Source organism: Pezoporus flaviventris, unplaced genomic scaffold (genome assembly GCF_033815535.1).
Source record: "Pezoporus flaviventris isolate CSIRO_AGI_PZ_B2104156 unplaced genomic scaffold, CSIRO_AGI_Pfla_v1 ptg000223l, whole genome shotgun sequence".
NCBI classification, from domain to species: domain Eukaryota; kingdom Metazoa; phylum Chordata; class Aves; order Psittaciformes; family Psittacidae; genus Pezoporus; species Pezoporus flaviventris.
Genome location: NW_026892771.1, coordinates 75,958 through 93,127, shown reverse-complemented (window position 1 = coordinate 93,127; position 17,170 = coordinate 75,958). Strand labels below are relative to the sequence as shown.

The window sequence follows — 17,170 nt, the reverse complement described above, 5'->3', positions numbered from 1 at the left end:
TAGTCCCTAGGCAGAAGCTGCTGACTGTTACAGGACTGAGACACCCGAGATCTGTCTCTGTATCTGCCTCTGAGACCTGTACAATTGACTTGTCATTAATACTGTAATTGGTGATAAAAACGGGGAGTAAAGAAGCCACAAACTTGCCCACATAGATTGGAGGAAGTCTCTCTTTTTCCTTTGTTTTGGAGAATGCTAGTGAAACGCAAGTACTGTGTGACCTTGGAATGATACAGATCCGCTGCTGCTCCTTTCCCCTTCCTGAAAGGGAGCTGGGAATTTGATGTTGCCCTTCTAATTCCTCTCTATTATTGAGAAGCATTTAAATAAGGGAGATTTAAAACTGGCTGGCATGGGAGGTTTGGGCAGTGCAGCTTCTGGATGGGAGCATGAGACCCAAACTTGTGTCCCAGGGAAGGCTGCGTTAAGCCTCCGCTTCAGAGTCCCATTAAAGGGACGTACTTACAAATGCCATAGTATGCAGAATGGATCCCTGCTCCTTCCTGAGGCATGGAGCAGCTCTCTTCATCCCGCTCCTTCAAACTGGGGCAGAATTCCTTGTGGTTGTTTCTGATGCCAGAGCACTCTGAGTTTTTAATCATCGTCTTTGTCCCAGGCGTTGGCTGCTCCCTCGCTGCTGCTCAGGGGCCACGTGCGGTTGTATTTAGCTTATGAACTGTTCTCAGATAAAGCATCCCTGATCTGCGGGCTCCCATTGTCCTTCTGGAATCTGTTGTATAGGTTGTGTCAAGGCATAAGATGAGCCTTATGAGGCACTGCCATGCCCACGTGCCATGGCGGGGGGAATCAGTGGATTTTTTGCCTGTAGCTCTCTCCTCTCTCCACATAACATGTCCAGGTTCCCTTCCAGGCTCACTTTCTTGTCCCACACTGGGTAACCTCCAGGACTGGTTTTGGATGACTGAGCCTGTTCCTAATCAGAGCAGCCCTGCCCATAGTTTGACCAAACACATGCTTGTTCTGGCTTGTCTTTGGCCTGGATTGTATTCCTGGCCTGTGGGTTCCACCATCCCTAATCCCTTGCACCTTTTACCCTGCTTTGTGATACTGGAGCTCAGAATATACATCATTACAATGATTTTGGTTCACTTTGTGTCATTCAGAGAGAAACCAGTCCTGCCTTTAGAGTAAGCTCCACTTCAAACAAACAGGACAGCGTATGTTAAGGCTGATAAAGCAGTGCTCCTGCCACTGTGCTTTGTCCCGCGTGCTTTATCGCAGAGGCTTGTTTATCGACGGTTTTCTTTCCTTACTGAATTTGGGGAATATCACTTCTTTGAAAGAAAGCTGCTTGCAGTAATAAGTTTGACTGATCATTTTTGGCACCCACTCAAACCCGTTTGCTTGGCTCTGGTGGCGAGTTCCACTTTGTACTGTGAAAGCAGTCGCTTCCTGCTCAGCGCTCCAGTAAAATGCTCTCTGGAATGCTCTCTGGTTTGCTGGCACGCAGCATGCTGAGCCCCTGCCATGCGGGAAGGGTGGGAAGCGGGGTGGAAGTGGGACGGCAGCGGGATGGCAGCAGTTTTGCCCAAGAGGAAGCTCACTGTCTGCTGTTAACGGGCTGAAGGCTTGCGATCTGGAGTCAGCTTCTGTCCTTGCCCATCCGAGTCCAGTTTAATTGTCAGGAAAATCCAGGCAGTCGGAGACTGGTTTTGGCATCGTATGTGAGGAACACAGTGGGAATGGAGGCCTGGCTGGGCAGCGGTTGTGGTTCCTGAGGATGATGGATGAGCAGTTTCCCTGCTGGGACCGAAGGACCTGCAGTTAATTCCTGTTCCCTTCCCTCTCTTCCAGGGGCTGATAGTTCTGGGTGAAGCATCACCCCCTGATCCTGCAGTAGATGATGCATCCCGTCTCGTTAGTGCTGAAGTTAAGCTGGAGCCTGGGGTTGACCGGCTGGTAAGTGCCAGCACCAGAAGTGACCGAGACCAGATACTTCACCTGCATGAATGTGGGGTAGGGAAGGTTGTACCTTTAAGCTGTGGTGGAGAATGATGCTCGAACTGTGTGTCCAGCATGGGACTGGCCTCCTGCAGAAGCACCTCTTGTGTCACTGCATGTGGGAATTGCTGATCTGCTGATCTGCCCACATTATTTGGGGGTTAATAAACGTTAGGATTTAAACACCTTTTAGAGCAGAGTTCCTCAGGGTACGTTTGTAATACGCATTAGCATTTGGTGAAGCTTAAAAATCTTAATGAAGCCTCTCCTTCTAGCAAAAAAGTACTTCAAACTGCAAGCAGCACAATTAGCAAAGGCTTCTGAAGATGCAGCTATTAATATCTGCCTGAGTGTCACCCCTTGGAAAGGGAACTAATGATTTCAGTGAGATGCACTGGAAGCTATGCAGAGTGCCAGGTATTTATTATTTAATGCAGAAATGTAGGCCACAGACTAAAGGCTTGATGGTTCTGTTCATCCTGGCTGTGATTACTTTTGATCCTGTGGGACACATCAGCGTGTTCAAGTGGAGGATTTTGGGGTGGTGCTGTAGTACCAAAAGAAGGGTGGTCCCTGCGTGGCTTCAGCTCTGCCTGCCAAGCTGCAGAGCTCCTGCTTTTCCATCCTGATGGGAAGAAACGGCTTCACTGCAAGGGGCCTGCTTGAGTTTCATGGGCCAATATTCAATGTAAGTGATCCGGGTCCAGCATTTCCCTGGAAGTGACCCTAAAGTTGTCCTTGGAGGGTTTTCTCCTATCCCTGGCATGTCTTTGTCAGGGTTCTCCTCCTACAGAATGAGAATATGAAATAGGGTGAAATGTTTTATTCACATCAGAGCGCAAAGGGGTTGTTAGGAGTGATTGTAATCAGATGTCTCCTTGTTTGACACTGGCTCTCAGATGCCTGTTTGGAATGTGAGTTTGTAATTAGCTGAGCCCCAAACTCTGCTGTGTACCTGGGTACAAGGACCAGGTTTTGCTCACGACTGACGTAGTAGATGGTGCTCCAGATGAAAATGGAGCCACACTGGAGGAGCAGCAGAGGCTGGAGAGCCAGGATGCCCGGGGCTGCTACGGATCGGGATTGACCCACTGGCATGACACAGGGGCTGGTTTGGAGCAGTGATGCCCGTCTGTTGTGTGCCCTCCAAATTCTCATGCTTTAACCCCAAAAGCACTTGAAGTCCCTCCTGACTTTGTTAAAGACAGTGCCATATACTTAAAAAAACATCTCTTTGTCCTGGTTCAGGTTGTTTTAGGCATAATGTCTATAGGTATGCTGCCTGCAGGCACCTCCAGGCTTCTACAGCCGCTGCTGGAGGGCTTGTGCTTAATTAGACTTGCTGGGAAGGGTGGGGTGTTGAGTCAGAGCCTTGAGCTGCTCCAGGCCAGAGATTAGCCCAGAGACCATTCCTGCTGCGTCAGGACACTTACTGGAAGGGGATCTCTTGGGCCTCTCCTGGAGAGGTGCTTATCACTGCGGCATTCTTTGGGCTGCTCGGAATTAGACGTGCTTCCTTGGCCTTTCCTCCTGCTCTTTCCCTCCCAGCTGCAGAGTAAGAAACACATCTGCAGCATGGAGTAAGGGGAGGAATCCATCCTGTCCCGTCTCCAGCTCCTCTTTGGTTCTCATCTGCTCATGCGTCCCTCCCTTGGCTGGCATTAATGCAGGATACGTGTCCTCAGGCATCAGCTTGATATGTGGGATGGGGTTGATAATCCCTAGAAGGAGCTAATCCTATCATCAGTGGAGGGAAGGTCTTGCAGAGAAGACCTGGGAATGTCTCTTGGGAACTGGAAGCTCAGTATGTGAAGAAGTATTTTTGCCTGAAGACAAGGATAACACAAAGCCCTGGAGAAAGAGCTCTGCTGTTGACAGGGATTCATCACTCAAGTAGCCAGGGGAGCACTTAACATTGACTGGGAAATGAGAGAATATATCGGTGGAGTATTTCTGTCAGGCTTTTCCCTGCGTTAGGGGTTTGTGTCTTGTCATAGGTGAAGATCTGAACCTGTTTGGGGTTTTGGGAAGATGGGGGAAGACTGATGTGCCAGAGGGCAGCTAACAGTGAGACAGTTTAGTACTTATCTAGTGGAAGGTGTCCATGGCAGGGGCTTGGAACTGGATGAGCTTTAAGGTCCCTTCCAACCCAAACCTTTCCATGATTCCTGGTGTTGGGCCATGACGACTTGCCAGCAGACAGCTTCTTTCCTGCTGTGAGAGCCCCTGGCAGTCTGCAGCTGCTGGTTTCATGTTCTACAAGCAGATGTGCTAAAGCTGAATCTTAGACACCCCCTCCCAAGAGTCCTAAGGATCCTAAAGACCTGCACTTCCAGACCTCCGCTGTTCCCAAAACACAGAGAAGAGCTCGGTCTGGAGCACCAGTGTGATCCTAGTGTGATGGCCGCTCCTTGGGTGCCAGCCTGGATGCAGGACCAGCCCTGGAGGAATACACAGAGCTGGGATGTGTGTCCAGGAGGTGGTGATGCAAGAGCACTGGAGATGTCAGCTCTTGCAGTCCTGCTCCTTCCCGTTGCACGTGCCAGAGCAGTGGTAGGGAACACCCATCTTCAGTGTGATAAGGGGAGCCTGGGCTCCTTCTGATAAAGAGACCTGGGACTGATGCCGTCCAGCTCCTCTGCAGGAAGCAGAGGGGTCACCCTCTACTCCCGCCTTGAACCACCATGGAGACAGGCCCTGGGGAAGAGGGAAGTTCCTCCTTAAAGACCCTTTCTGGAGGAGGAAATAAATGCCCTGGTTGAGAAGAGCTCATGAGTCATGTGCAGCCGCCCTCCTGCACCGGGGGTGCCTCCGGCAGCGGTGTCATGTGAAGGCTCAGCCTTGCCAAGCTTCTGGAAACCAGCAGGAAAACCTTCAGCTCCTGCTCTGGCTTCACCTCGCAGGGAGCTGCCCTGGGCTCACCTCATGCTCCTGGTGTGATCTGATTCACCCCTGCCCTGGCTGCCCATGGCTCTGATCCTGCACCGGGAGAGCTGCCTTCTGTAGCAGCAGTGTGGAACCCAGTAAAGCTTCTGCAACAGGCAGCAGGCAGAAGTTGTCTGTGGTGGTAGAAATAGCTCTTCCTGGGTGAGTCAGGGCTCTGCTGTGCTGGAAACCGTTAGTCCAGCACCTGATTGTAGTTGTTCCTTGGGTGGGGGAGTGACTGCAGGGAAGATGTTAATCAGTGCAGCACCGATGCTTTGGAGATGGAGTATGTGGCAAGCAGGGGGCTGTGGAAACATCTTGATGGAGAGAAATCAGGCCTTCCCTTTTGTCTTTTTTAGCAGTACTTGAACTGCATCATTGCCCTTGTGTGTGCGCAGGGGAAACCCAGCTCGAGAGGCACTGGGAGGAGGTAGCATGAGAAGAAATGACTTTAAGCCAGGGGAGGAGGAGAAGGAGCTCTCTGAAAACAGAAGGGGCTTCAAAGATGAGACGGGGGGTGGATGAGTGCCAGGGACATGAACACGTTGGACCACACTGGCACGTGCTGGGGTGGAGGACAGGAATGTCACTTGCAGGAGGCACAAAGCCCGCGTGTCCTTGGAGGCTGCACTGACAGTCCCCCTGTTGAGGCCAGTTGCAGTGGGAGTTGTGCAGCCATTTGGTGCTGTGGCCATGCAGTAACTGCTGCTCACAGCAGAGTAAAGCAGGGAGCTCTGTCTTTAACTTAGTTTTCGCTTCTTCCCTCTGTCAAAAAGGTGTTTATTGGGCAGTTTTAACTTTATAAAGTTGGCCTCCTTATATCCCAAGCCCACAGCTTATGTGCATACTCGTTTAATACACTTTTAAAGCGCTCTTTGGACCATGTTTGCACAGGTAGGTAGTTAAAATGCAAATTCAGGTTTGCAAGTCAGTTCCACTCCCCCTCCCCTCCTGTTTTCCCCCAGAGTGCTTAGACAGGAGCTTGCAGCCGTGGCTTACAGCACACATCAAGCTTCAGAAGCTGCCTGTGAGGTTTACAGGTGCTTATAAACTTGTTTGCACTATTGGGACAAGATGCTAAAATCTCCTTAAAGACCTTGGCCTTTCATACTCCTCAGTGCTTGCCTCTGGGGGGAGTTGAAATCCTTGAAAGCCCTGCCCTGTACCATCCTCTTGCCAGAGCTGCGCCGAAAGAAGTCCTTGCATCTCCCATCTCCCATTCACGTAGTGGCTTCTGAACCCTTGTTTTGAAGTCCTGTGTGGAAACCCAGTGCAGAATCCTCAGCTACAAACTGGTAAGAAGAACGTTGTGGCAGTTGAAGAAGCTGCTTTTATTAATTCCTGATCTTTCTCATCCTTCCTTAGGGTGTTTCTGGATCCCAGCCTTTGGAGAACTTGGGTATTTCTGCTGCAAATACTCCTGATTCCCACCCCGCCAAGCCCTGTGGAGCACCAAGACCCGTCAATGGAGTTATTAACACGTAAGTTAATGGAGTTATTAACACGTAAGCTCCTTGCATATTATGGGAAGAGTTTGATTGTTACGATCTTGACAAAGTCCCACTGGAAACTGGCCTGTAACATGCTGGTTGATGGGTAATGGTACAGACGGCCTCTGGTATGGTGGTAGATGATGCTTGGAAACATTTTGGAGGACGTGACTTTCTTGAGGTTTTCTGCTGCCTTGTTTTCCTGAAAATGGAACTAAACTGAGCTGTGTGTGCATGACCCAGCCTGCAGGTTGATGCATTCTGGGGGGAAGCCGTGCAGTGAGCGTGTTCCAAACTCTGCCTGTATGGGTATTGTCCATACACTTGCAAATAGTGTGATTAGGAGGTACTAGTAGCCTGCTTGCAGTTATTTTGCACACGAATCTGTAAGCACTGGCCCATGTTCTGGAGATCCTGAGGAGTCCCCATCCCATTGATTTGGGAGTAAGACTTTCTGAATAATGTTTCTCCAAGCTGCTTTTGAAGAGAAAGTCTTTAAGTAGGTAAAGTAAAAGAAACTCTCCTGTGCTACAGGATGATTTCAGGGCTGCAGCACTTGAAAACCCTTGAATGCACGGTGCTTCAGAGTCCTCATAGTGGCTAGGGAAGCTTTACCAGTACCACCACACTTGCTGAGTACCTTAAGGTGGGAGGGATGCTGCAATGGTGCAGCGTGCAAGCATAGAGAACACCGATCAACTCACTCTCTGCTACAGCTGAAACACTGCAGGCTGTGACAGAGCCCTTTGTATGCCCGTAGCCTTTGAACCGCAGAGCTTTAGACCACAGGGCTTTAATGTTTTGCATTTTTAGAAATGAAACACTTGTAAAATATACATGAAAAGGTTCTGCAGATGAGGCACCGTGCTGGTGTCTGGGAGGTGGCCTGGGCTAGTGATGCCATGGTGCAGCGGGGTGACTGCGTGTGGACAAGGAAGGACTTTGTAGGTAAAGCAGAAAGGTTAATGTTAACATTGCACTGCTGAGAGCTGATAGAGGGGTAGTTCTCAAATATTCATCAGAATCAAGGTTTAGTGTTCTAGAATATTGTACGTTCTCTGTCTTGTGCCTCTGGCATTAAACTCATCAGGACCCATTGTCTTAAGATGCCCTGAACTGTAATTCTGGGGGAGGCTGAGTTCTAGGATTAAAGCTGTTCAGGTCCTGGCTTTTGGTCTCGCCCTGTGTCCAGCTTTAAATGCTGGGTTTTTGTTCAGAACTTCCAGAGGGATTTTGTCAAAGGTTCTGTGTGGAAAGTGACCGAAGTCAAAGCAAAAAGGAGAGTTGGCTTAAGAAAAGCTGTAACCTGCAATGCTTTAAACCCAGCTTAGGGCATTTGTTAAGATCTGAACTGTGAACCTGGCTGGTCCTGCTGGGTGACATGGGGTGGTTGAATGAATAACAGTGTCTTTCTTGCTCTCTTTATCTTCTCGGGCAGTCTTCAGCCTGGCCTGGCAGAACATGCTCAGGGAGATGGCCAGGAAGCTGAGGAGCTCTTGCATAAAAAGCAACGACTCAACATGATTTCTTCATCTTCGGATGGGACGTGTGTGGCAGCTCGCACTCGCCCAGTGCTGAGCTGTAAGAAGCGGCGGCTCGTTCGGCCGAGCAGCATCATGCCCCTCTCCAAAAAGGTTAGTGCTGGTTGGGGTTTGGACGCACACCAAAGAGCCTGGTGACGTTCTGATGCATTGGCCTAGCGTGCTTTTGCTCTTTGCATGAAGAGATCCCCCTGGTTTGGGAACTGAAACTCTGGCGTGGGTTTTCTTCTCTAAAACCAAGCAGCCTGAGGTGAACATCAGGCCAGATAGTTCAATATGACCCAGTCTGAGCAGCTGAAATAAGTTCTGAAGGGTCAAGTGTCAGGAAACCTTAACTGTGAGCACAGGAACGAACACAGCCCCAGGAACTCGCTGCTACTTGCTCAAAGGAAAACTGCAATTGTCTGACCTGGAATACGTGGGAAGTCTCGCAAGAGGCCTGCCAGGGTGATGGTGTTCGCTTCCGCTGCTCGATGCTGTGCTTGTTCCTGGTTTTGTTTTCATTCAGGTTTTTACTTTGTACTCCTCTCCCTTATGCAGAATTCGGTGGCAATGCAGTTTATTGCCTGCATGAGGAAAAGCCGTGCTTCATTCTTTTTAATTTCTCTTAGGAATGCCATAAGCTGTCAGTTGGAGGATAGAGAGTTAGAAATTGAAGCTGTAAAGACCTTTTTGTGCATGCAGCTCTCATGACTGCAGAACCAGAAATGGCAAAAATCCACTTACCTTTGAGTCAGAGCATTTCAAGTCAAACTTTACCACGAGGGTTTGGGGGGTTTCACTCTGCAGGTGTTGGGGTTATAAAGAGAAGCTCAGAAAGCAAGATTTTTCTGAGCAAAATAGGTTCCTGTTCAGCTGAGTTGGCTTTAACTGGTGACTCGTTTGCAGTCTCACCTGGTAGAGCTCTGCACTGACTGCTGGCAGGGTCTTCAGTGATTTGGAAGTTTATGAACTATCACATAGGTGATGCTGACTCGCGCACTCAGTGTTTGAAGAAGGAGCTGTTAATTCTGTGTTAGATTTTCACTAGTCATCAGATACATTTGGTAATTAGTGATGCTTCAGAAGAGCTGTTCCAGAGGGTAGAAGATGTGTCAGATAGCAGAGCATTTCTGTGGACTCCTCCAGTTGTCTGGGAGTATCACAGAATCCCAGACTTGTTTGGGTTGGAAGGGACATTAAGTTCATTCGGTTCCACCCCCTGCCACGGGCAGGGACACCTCCCACTGGAGCAGCTTGCTCCAAGCCCCTGTGTCCAACCTGGCCTTGAACACTGCCAGGGATGGGGCAGCCACAGCTTCTCTGGGCACCCTGTGCCAGCGCCTCGGCACCCTCACAGGGAAGAGCTTCTGCCTGAGAGCTCATCTCAGTGTCCCCTCTGGCAGGTTCAAGCCATTCCCCTTGGCCTGTCCCTAGAGGCCCTGATGGGCAGGGTTACCTCCTGTCTTGCACAGCATCCTGTTCATAAAGCCCTGCAGGCGGTTAATTCTCAGTGATGGTACAACACTGCTGATTCACCCTCATGTCTAATCCAGAGCAACCACCAGATCCTCTGGGCACAACTGCTGCTTAGTTCCCCCTTCCTCCTCTTCACTGAGCACTGAAGTGCCCACTTGTTGCATTTGCCCTCAGTGATACATGATTTTTGGCATAGATGATACTTGATTTGTTTTGGATTGTTTCTCTTAATTGTAACCGTGAGTGGGTATCTAGCTCTTCCCTTCAAGGTGCTTCCAGCCCTTCCCAGTGCTGGTGTTACTTGCTAAGGATCAAAGATACCTATTCCATCATTGATGTCATTAATTGAAATTATTTGGGGATTGCTAGCCTCAGAACAGACTTCTGCAGGCTCCGCTTTGATGCATCGTAGGTTGCTGTCTCTGTATGGGATTTACATCCCGTTGTGCCTCTGCCTACACTGGTTTCATATAAATGATGTCTGTATGAAGTCTATAAATCTGTGAATCGAAGCTCAAAACCCACCCTTTTCCAGTTCTTGAAGATGTGCCTGTAAGTGTCAGCAGATGGCTTGGCATACAGTGATATCTGTCTGACCCATCTGAACTCAAAGGGCTTTGCTTTTATTCCCCCTCTCTGACAACTGAATTCTGCTGCCTCATGGTTTTTATAGATGAGGTTTCAACCTAGATAAAATCAAACACTTTTAGGCCAGTTGAGTCGATGTGGGGCTGCCTGTGCTGGTGAGTAGCAGTTCTCAGCTGTGTTTGTGCAGAGTGAGTCCAGACTAAATGAACAGGTTTTATACAAAGTATTTAAAAGAAACCCCAACAAAAGAAACCCCAACAGCCTTCAGGGTGCTTTTCATGAGCTCTCAAATGGAACTTGGCAAGAGAGCCCTTAGACCTCTGATACGTTGACGCTGTTCTCTGTCCCCTGCTCAGGTCCATCGTAACAGCCTGGTGCGATGTAGCTGTGACGTGAACCCTTCATGTGCTCTGTGTGGCACTCGGAGTGCAGCCACTCTGGAAATCCAGTACGATGCCCCCTTGCTGGAGCGCCTCTCCCAGCTGGACTCATGTATTCATCCTGTCCTGTCATTCCCAGATGGTAAGAGCTCATCTCAGTCCCCCCTCTGTCAGGTTAAAGCCATTCCCCCTTGTCCTGTCCCTACAGGCCCTTGTCCAAAGCCCCTCTCCAGGTTTCTTGCAGGCCCCCCTTAAGGTACTGGGAGCTGCTTTAAGGTCTTCCTTGAGCCTTCACCTGCAGGTATTTTTAGGAGTAGAGCATTTACAGCAGACACTGGGAGGGGCAGGGCCTGGGAAATCATTCCAGCTGACATCAGCTCTGCTATGGACACGTGTTACAGGAACCTGACCTGGAGAAACCAAGTGCCTGGGAGTCTGTTCCAGTACCTGCGTCTTTGTCGCTGTAAACCCCTTGAGACGTGTTTGCTTCTATAGAGTTTATTCATCCGTATACAGTTATTTGTGGGTTGGTTTAAGTCACTTTTTGACCTCGTAAGGAGTTGTAAATGAACTTTCATGCTTCAGAGGGTACAGTAAGAAGGGATGTTCCCTTTAAGACACTTGTTTCCCTGTTATGTATCAGGGTTAATCATCATTACAAGGAATAATTAACCAGCCTTGGCTGTGGGGCAGTCACACATTTCATGTCTAGGGACTTTTCCCAAGGGAAAATAAGTAGTTTCCAGAATCTCCTGCTTCCTAAGCTGCCAAAGTAACTGCAAGCCTGTTCTTTGACCAAAAACTATTGGCTTGCATGAGATTGGTGCCCATCTGTCATCTTTTTCCTCTGGTCACAAAACAAAGCACCACAAATGATAGGAGCCAGTGCCTTTGTCAGGAGAGTGAGTAAATCACAGCAGTTCCTTTCCTTGATAGGAGAATGTGGCTGCTCAAGGTGTAGAACAGAGCTGGTGGTGCTGGGAGGAGGGTGTGCGTCCCGGCTCCTCGTGGGGATGTGAAGTGGCTGGTCCAGGTTAAGACACAGGGTTAATGGGGGGGGATTGTGTTAAAATCCAGCTTTGCACAGACTTGGTGTGACAGCAGGAAATGCACAGAGTGTCTGGGAACAATTAATCTGGCATCTCCTAGCAGCACTGTATTTAAAACAGACTAAAATAGTCAATTTGTGCTATTATTATTAACTGAATCCCTCCCCCCTACCCCAAAGGCACATCTCTGTAAGGAACACTGCGGGAATTTAGCACTCAGAACTCCCAAAGCAGGAATTTCTTTCCTGATTTCACAGCACTTGTAATTCTGTGTCCGTAGAGTTCAATCTGGTATCCTAGGAAGTGCTGAGAAAAGACTGTTGTGTGTATTGCAGCGTAGCCACCAGGCACATCAGAACCATAGAATCATGGAATGGGTTGGGTTGGGAGGGACCTTAAAGCTCATCCAGTTCCAACCCCTGCCGTGGGCAGGGACACCTTGCACTAACCCAGGCTGAGTTCTCTCATCCCACATTCACTTCCCGTTTCCCTGGGGTCAGCTGCAGGCAGCTCACGCAGTGATAGATCCGTTCTGACCGTAGGAGATGAAAAGCTTTGGGGTTTTGGGGATGGGGTTGATTCTGTCTGCACGCATCCAGCCAGGCACTGTGTGCAGGGTTGGGAATTCCTGTGCCTGGCCTTTCCAGGCAGCACGGAGGTGTCCCCATGCCTGTGAGGGTTCGCTATGGGGACTGACCGTGGCAGGGAACTGCTCCATGGGCAGGGGCTTCCTGGAGGAGCGGGTGAGGTTCTCGGATGGAGCCTGGCCTGGGAGCAGGGAGCATGTGCTGACTTCCACTTGGAGCCGGTCTCTCCGGGCTCCTCCGGTGCCAGCAGCCGGGATCTCTGGAGCAGTTTGCCAAGGGCAGGATTGCCAGGCGCCACGGGAGGAGGAAAGATCATTCCTGCTGCTGGCATCGCAGCCTTTACCCCATCCCCATCCCCTGGCTTCGTCCCCTCCCTCCCACTCGTTCTGGGGGGTTTCTTCTCTGGTTCCTCGCTGGGAGTTTTCGGATGATGTAATAACCCTGGTGAGGATGGCGAGAGCCGGGCTCGCCGCGGTTGCCATCTGCTGGTCCCCGGGAGGCCTGCACCGCTCGGCTGAGGAGGAGGAGGAGGAAGAGGAGGGCCGATGGTGTCGCTGCACGGGCTCTGCTGCAGCCGGAGCTGGCAGAGGGCAGTGGCAAACGCTTTCTGCTGACAACGTTTTGTCTTGTTTTTTTTCGCTTCCATTCAACCCATCCTCTCTTCCCGCAGCCATGAGGAGTGCTGAGATGGACTCAGCTCTGAGGGGAAAGGAAAAGATGGCCCAGGAGAAGAGACCATTGTCCCAAAGCCAGGCCATTTCAGCACAGTGATGCTGCAGCATCTGTAAAGGGCTGGCTTGGCCCCATGCTCTTCTTTGGGACATAGAATCCCAGACTGGTTTGGGATGGAAGGGACCTTAAAGCTCTCCCAGCTCCAACCCCTGCCACAGGCAGGGACCCCTTCCCCTAGAGCAGCTTGCTCCAAGCCCCTGTGTCCAACCTGGCCTTGAGCACTGCCAGGGATGGGGCAGCCACAGCTTCTCTGGGCACCCTGTGCCAGCGCCTCAGCACCCTCACAGGGAAGAGCTTCTGCCTAAGAGCTCAGCTCAGTCTCCCCTCTGGCAGGTTAAAGCCTGTCCCTTGGCCTGTCCCTACATCCCTTGTCCCAAGCCCCTCTCCAGGTTTCCTGCAGCCCCTTCAGGCACTGGAGCTGCTCTCAGGTCTCCCCTTCAGGAGCCTTCTCTTCTCCAGGCTGCCCCAGCCCAGCTCTCTCAGCCTGGCTCCAGAGCAGAGCTGCTCCAGCCCTCGCAGCAGCTCCATGGCCTCCTCTGGCTCCATGTCCCTCCTGTGTTGGGGACCAGTTACCAAATCATTACCTGTCTGCTCCCCGGTGCTGCTTGACCCAACCCCTGCATGGGGAGCTGCAGCAGCACCTCTGCTCTTGGAGCCTCTCAGGTGTACTCACACAGCCTTGGTTAGATGATGGAGGTGCCATGTCAGGCAGATGAATGTCACAGTAGTTGGTTGGCTTCTGGCTTGATCTGAATTTAGGGGTTTAAATTGGATTTCTCTCTTCCAAGCCTGCACCTCTGTAGATTTGATGTGCTGAGATAGCTCAAATTCTTGAAAGTCAGATCTGAGACAGCAGAACTGAGCGTGGCAGTACACGAGGTCCCTTCAGTGCTAGGCACATGGTTTGCCTGGCAAAGGCTTCATTCTCCTGCCAGGATATACTTGAGTTGTGAATCCTGGAGGAATGTCCTTCTCTCAGAGAGCTTCAGATTAGAAACCTTGGGTCCTTACACTGCGGGTCCTCCTGAACTTGAGGAAGGTGTAGGCAAGGCTGGGCTCTCCTGGTGATGCCTGTGTGTTTGTTGAGGGCTGTTCTTACTGGGATGATGATGGTTCCACAGCTTCCTGGCGCATCCTGTAATGAACTTGAATGCTGTGGTTTGCACCCCTCTGCAGATGTGCCCACGAGCCTGCACTTCCAGAGCATGCTGAAGTCTCAGTGGCAGAACAAACCCTACGAGAAGGTGAAACCACCCAAAAAGCTCTCGCTGAAGCACAGAGCCCCTCTGCCCCCCAGCAGCCTGCCTGACCCTGCTCGCAAGGACCGCCACAAGCTGGTGAACTCCTTCTTCACTGCAGCCAGTAAGTGCCCTCTCTGCCTCCCCGTGCTTTCGTGTCCAGCAGCCCTGGAGCTGAGTGGGGAGAGGAGGAGGAGGAGGATTGATTCCCTTCCGAGTGAGCTCTCGAGGATGAGGCTGGAGGTGACGTGTGTGCAGGTTTTGAACTCAGGCTGGTGCCGGTGCGTAGGGGCCTCCCCTTGTCGCTCTGAGGCTGTGCTCACGCCAGCACGGGCAGTTCTCAGGCTCGTCCTGCTCTGAGCACAGCTCAGCGCCCTGATGGTCTTGAGCCCACCTGGATTTGTGGAGCTGGTGAACCCTGCCCGAGCCTCCTGTGCCAGCAGAAAGAGAGGTGAACGCAGGCGTTTCATAGCTCTTTCTCTGTTCCCCTCCTCAGAGCGCTCACATCAAAAAGCCCAAGCAGACAAGGCACACAGGCCACCCTTAGACGATTTTACGGCCGTGTCCAAGGCCGAGAGAGCGCCAGAGCGCTCGCTTGTCCAGCCTCCTGCCCATGACAAAAAGCGATTGCGAGACTGCTCATCTGAGAGGAGTGAAGGTAGGCTCCCACAGCCAGGGCTCTCGGGGGGAGCTTGGGCTTTGCTGCATATCCAGCCCCTCTCTCCCCCTCCAGCCATGGAGCGGGGGCAGCGCACTGCTTCTGGGCCTTGGCACCACCGCAGCATCGCCTCGTGTGCTCTAACTGCTTCTTCCCTCAGGGCCTCTCGAGCTGGCAGCCACCATCAGAAGGTGCTTCTCTTTCATGCAAGGTGCTCCTCAGCACGGGCCGTTTCTGGTGCACAGGGTCCTTTCCTCTCCACCACCTCCACTGCCCTGTGGGGTTGCTTTGCTAACGTCATCCTTTGTTTTCTCCCACCCTCCTTGTGTAGTGTTGAAGCATCACACGGACGTCGGCGGCCCGAGCTACTTGTCAGCAGCTGCGAGCCCCACACCTCACAGCCCTATAGCCCGGCAACTGTCCACCTCCTCAGAAGGCTCTGCTCCTGCCAGTGTGAGCTCACAGGGCGCCTCCAGCACCGCTGTGAGTATCTGGTGCCTTTGGGGGGTTTCTGAGCTCAGCTCCATCACATCGTAGGCTTGAGAATGCTTGGTGTTTCTCTTGGCATGCTGAGCCCACCGGGTCAGTTGCTGGTAGGGTTGCTGGTCCCCTTTTACTCTGACTGTGGGTCTGCTGGGGTTCCTGGATTGATGTTGGCTGTGCGGAGCCAGTCAGCTGCAGTTACAGGTTCACTGTCAGCTGGTCAGATGTTCCTGTTCTCCGTAGGCCCCTGGCTTTGTTCCATGTCAGGGCTTTGGTTTCTGCCGCAGCAGTTGCTGAACTCACCCCATGTTCTGAGACATGCTCAGCCTCCTGGAGTCATCAAAACCCAGACTGGTTTAGGTTGGAAGGGACCTTAAAGCTCCTCTGGTTCCAACCCCCTGCCACAGGCAGGGACACCTTCCACTAGACCTAGGTTGGAGCATCCCAGTTTAGTGCAGGTCTGCATCTGCTCCCTGGTGGCTCAGTCAAGGCTCACTGTTGACAGTGCCATGATGGGATTTCCATGCTGCCAGGGCAGTAGGTGCCCACCCACTGTATCCTCACCCAGCTTAAGTAGTGTTGGGGTTTGGCTGTGGCAGGTCCCCAGCAGGACAGCAGACACCAGAGACGCTGGTAGATGGCAGGTGGCTCCATTAGGAAGAGGGACTGTTTGCATATCAAGCTGGTCCATGAGCATTCATGTCGCTGCGCTGTCAGCGCTGCTGTCACACGTCTGGGGGAGGGTTTTGAATAGACAGATGGTAGGAGAGCACCCAGTGTTCAACCAGGTTTAAATAGATACGTGTGGAGCTTATTTCTGTCTTAGGAGGACTATTCCAGTCCAAAGGCCGATTCAGATGGAAGCTGTTGGGCTCTTAGTGCAGCTCCCAGAACCCGACATGAACTCGTCTGATTCCTTCCTCCTCTGCCACAGTGGCACCTGTGGTGGGTGCAGGCCCCTGCAGGGCCATGAGCTGTGTCCAGACAGGATGGTTCTTCCCTGATGGTCTCCCTGCTTCCTTTAGATTGACAGGAGGGATTTCTGCTTGGGAAGAGCTCTTCCAGGAAGCAGTAGGTGAACTCATTCTGATGCACATTGGTTCTGGAGTGCCCATAAGTCATAAAAGGCCATTCTATATGAGGCCACATCATTTTTCATGCCCCATTAAGGGCTTAACATAACAAAGCCTGTGACCCTTTCTCAGCTGGTTCTTGTCTTCATGTTACAGCAGCCAAGGAGGAGGAGAGGCGAAAGTTCATTTGATATTAACAACATTGTCATCCCAATGTCCGTTGCTGCAACGACTCGTGTGGAGAAACTGCAATACAAAGAGATCCTCACACCCAGGTATGTGCCTCATGCCAGCTCCTGTGGTTCTTCTTCCTTGGAAATGAGAGGAAGTTTGGAAAACATCTGATTGTACCATTGATGGACACTTGCTAAGTCAGGTCTCCTTGTGCAGAGCCATCCTCTTGTCCTGTGTCCTGCTGCAATGCAAAGCGCATTGAGCCAGAGTCCCTGGTGGTTCCCACCTGCCCGTGCCCAGGCTGGGTGGTGGGTGCCTGGGCTGGGTGAACATTGGGGTGCAGGAGGAGGGCTTGGGTCTCACCACCAGGAGAAGCTCTCCCATGCCTGGGCAGTGGGAACTGGAAGTTTCCCCTGCCCAAGCCGAGTGCAAGAGGTGAGCCCTTGTTTGGATGTTCTTGGATTAACACTGGATGAGACCTGGGAGCTGGGTGGGAGCATGCTGGCATGCTGCAGCACTGGTTCAAGCAGCCCCGTTCCCAGGCCTTCTTTGCCCTCCCCAGTTTTCCATGTGTCTTTCCCAGCTTACTTCCATCTTCCTCCTGGTGTTCCATGCTCTTCCCAGGGGGAGCAGGGAGGGAGCCTGTTGCTCAGCCAGGGGAAGAGGAGGAAATGCTGCAGCATCTGCTCTGCTTCCTCTGTCCTTGGCTGGCTGCAGCAGTACCAGGATCTGGGATGCAGTGGGAGGACACTGGTGGCCTCACTCTCCATTCCTGACCCTCCCAATGGCAAGGACGTCTCCTGCCTCTCCCCCAGCCCTGCACTCAGTGGGT

At 51.7% G+C, this 17,170-nt stretch overlaps 1 protein-coding gene across 3 annotated transcripts in view; it reads left to right on the top strand.

The window, feature by feature from the left end:
* The window catches only part of KANSL1 (KAT8 regulatory NSL complex subunit 1), an 84,907-nt gene that overhangs the window by 64,259 nt on the left and 3,478 nt on the right, over window positions 1-17,170 (top strand). For 2 of the 3 annotated variants that reach the window (XM_061442265.1, XM_061442264.1), the window contains exons 4-11: window positions 1,816-1,920; window positions 6,253-6,368; window positions 7,816-8,011; window positions 10,321-10,486; window positions 13,889-14,074; window positions 14,447-14,608; window positions 14,940-15,091; window positions 16,321-16,439. In XM_061442265.1, coding sequence (XP_061298249.1) covers window positions 1,816-1,920; window positions 6,253-6,368; window positions 7,816-8,011; window positions 10,321-10,486; window positions 13,889-14,074; window positions 14,447-14,608; window positions 14,940-15,091; window positions 16,321-16,439 — 1,202 coding nt within the window. The remainder of the gene's footprint in view (window positions 1-1,815; window positions 1,921-6,252; window positions 6,369-7,815; window positions 8,012-10,320; window positions 10,487-13,888; window positions 14,075-14,446; window positions 14,609-14,939; window positions 15,092-16,320; window positions 16,440-17,170) is intronic. The other variant, XM_061442266.1, reaches the window with a different exon arrangement.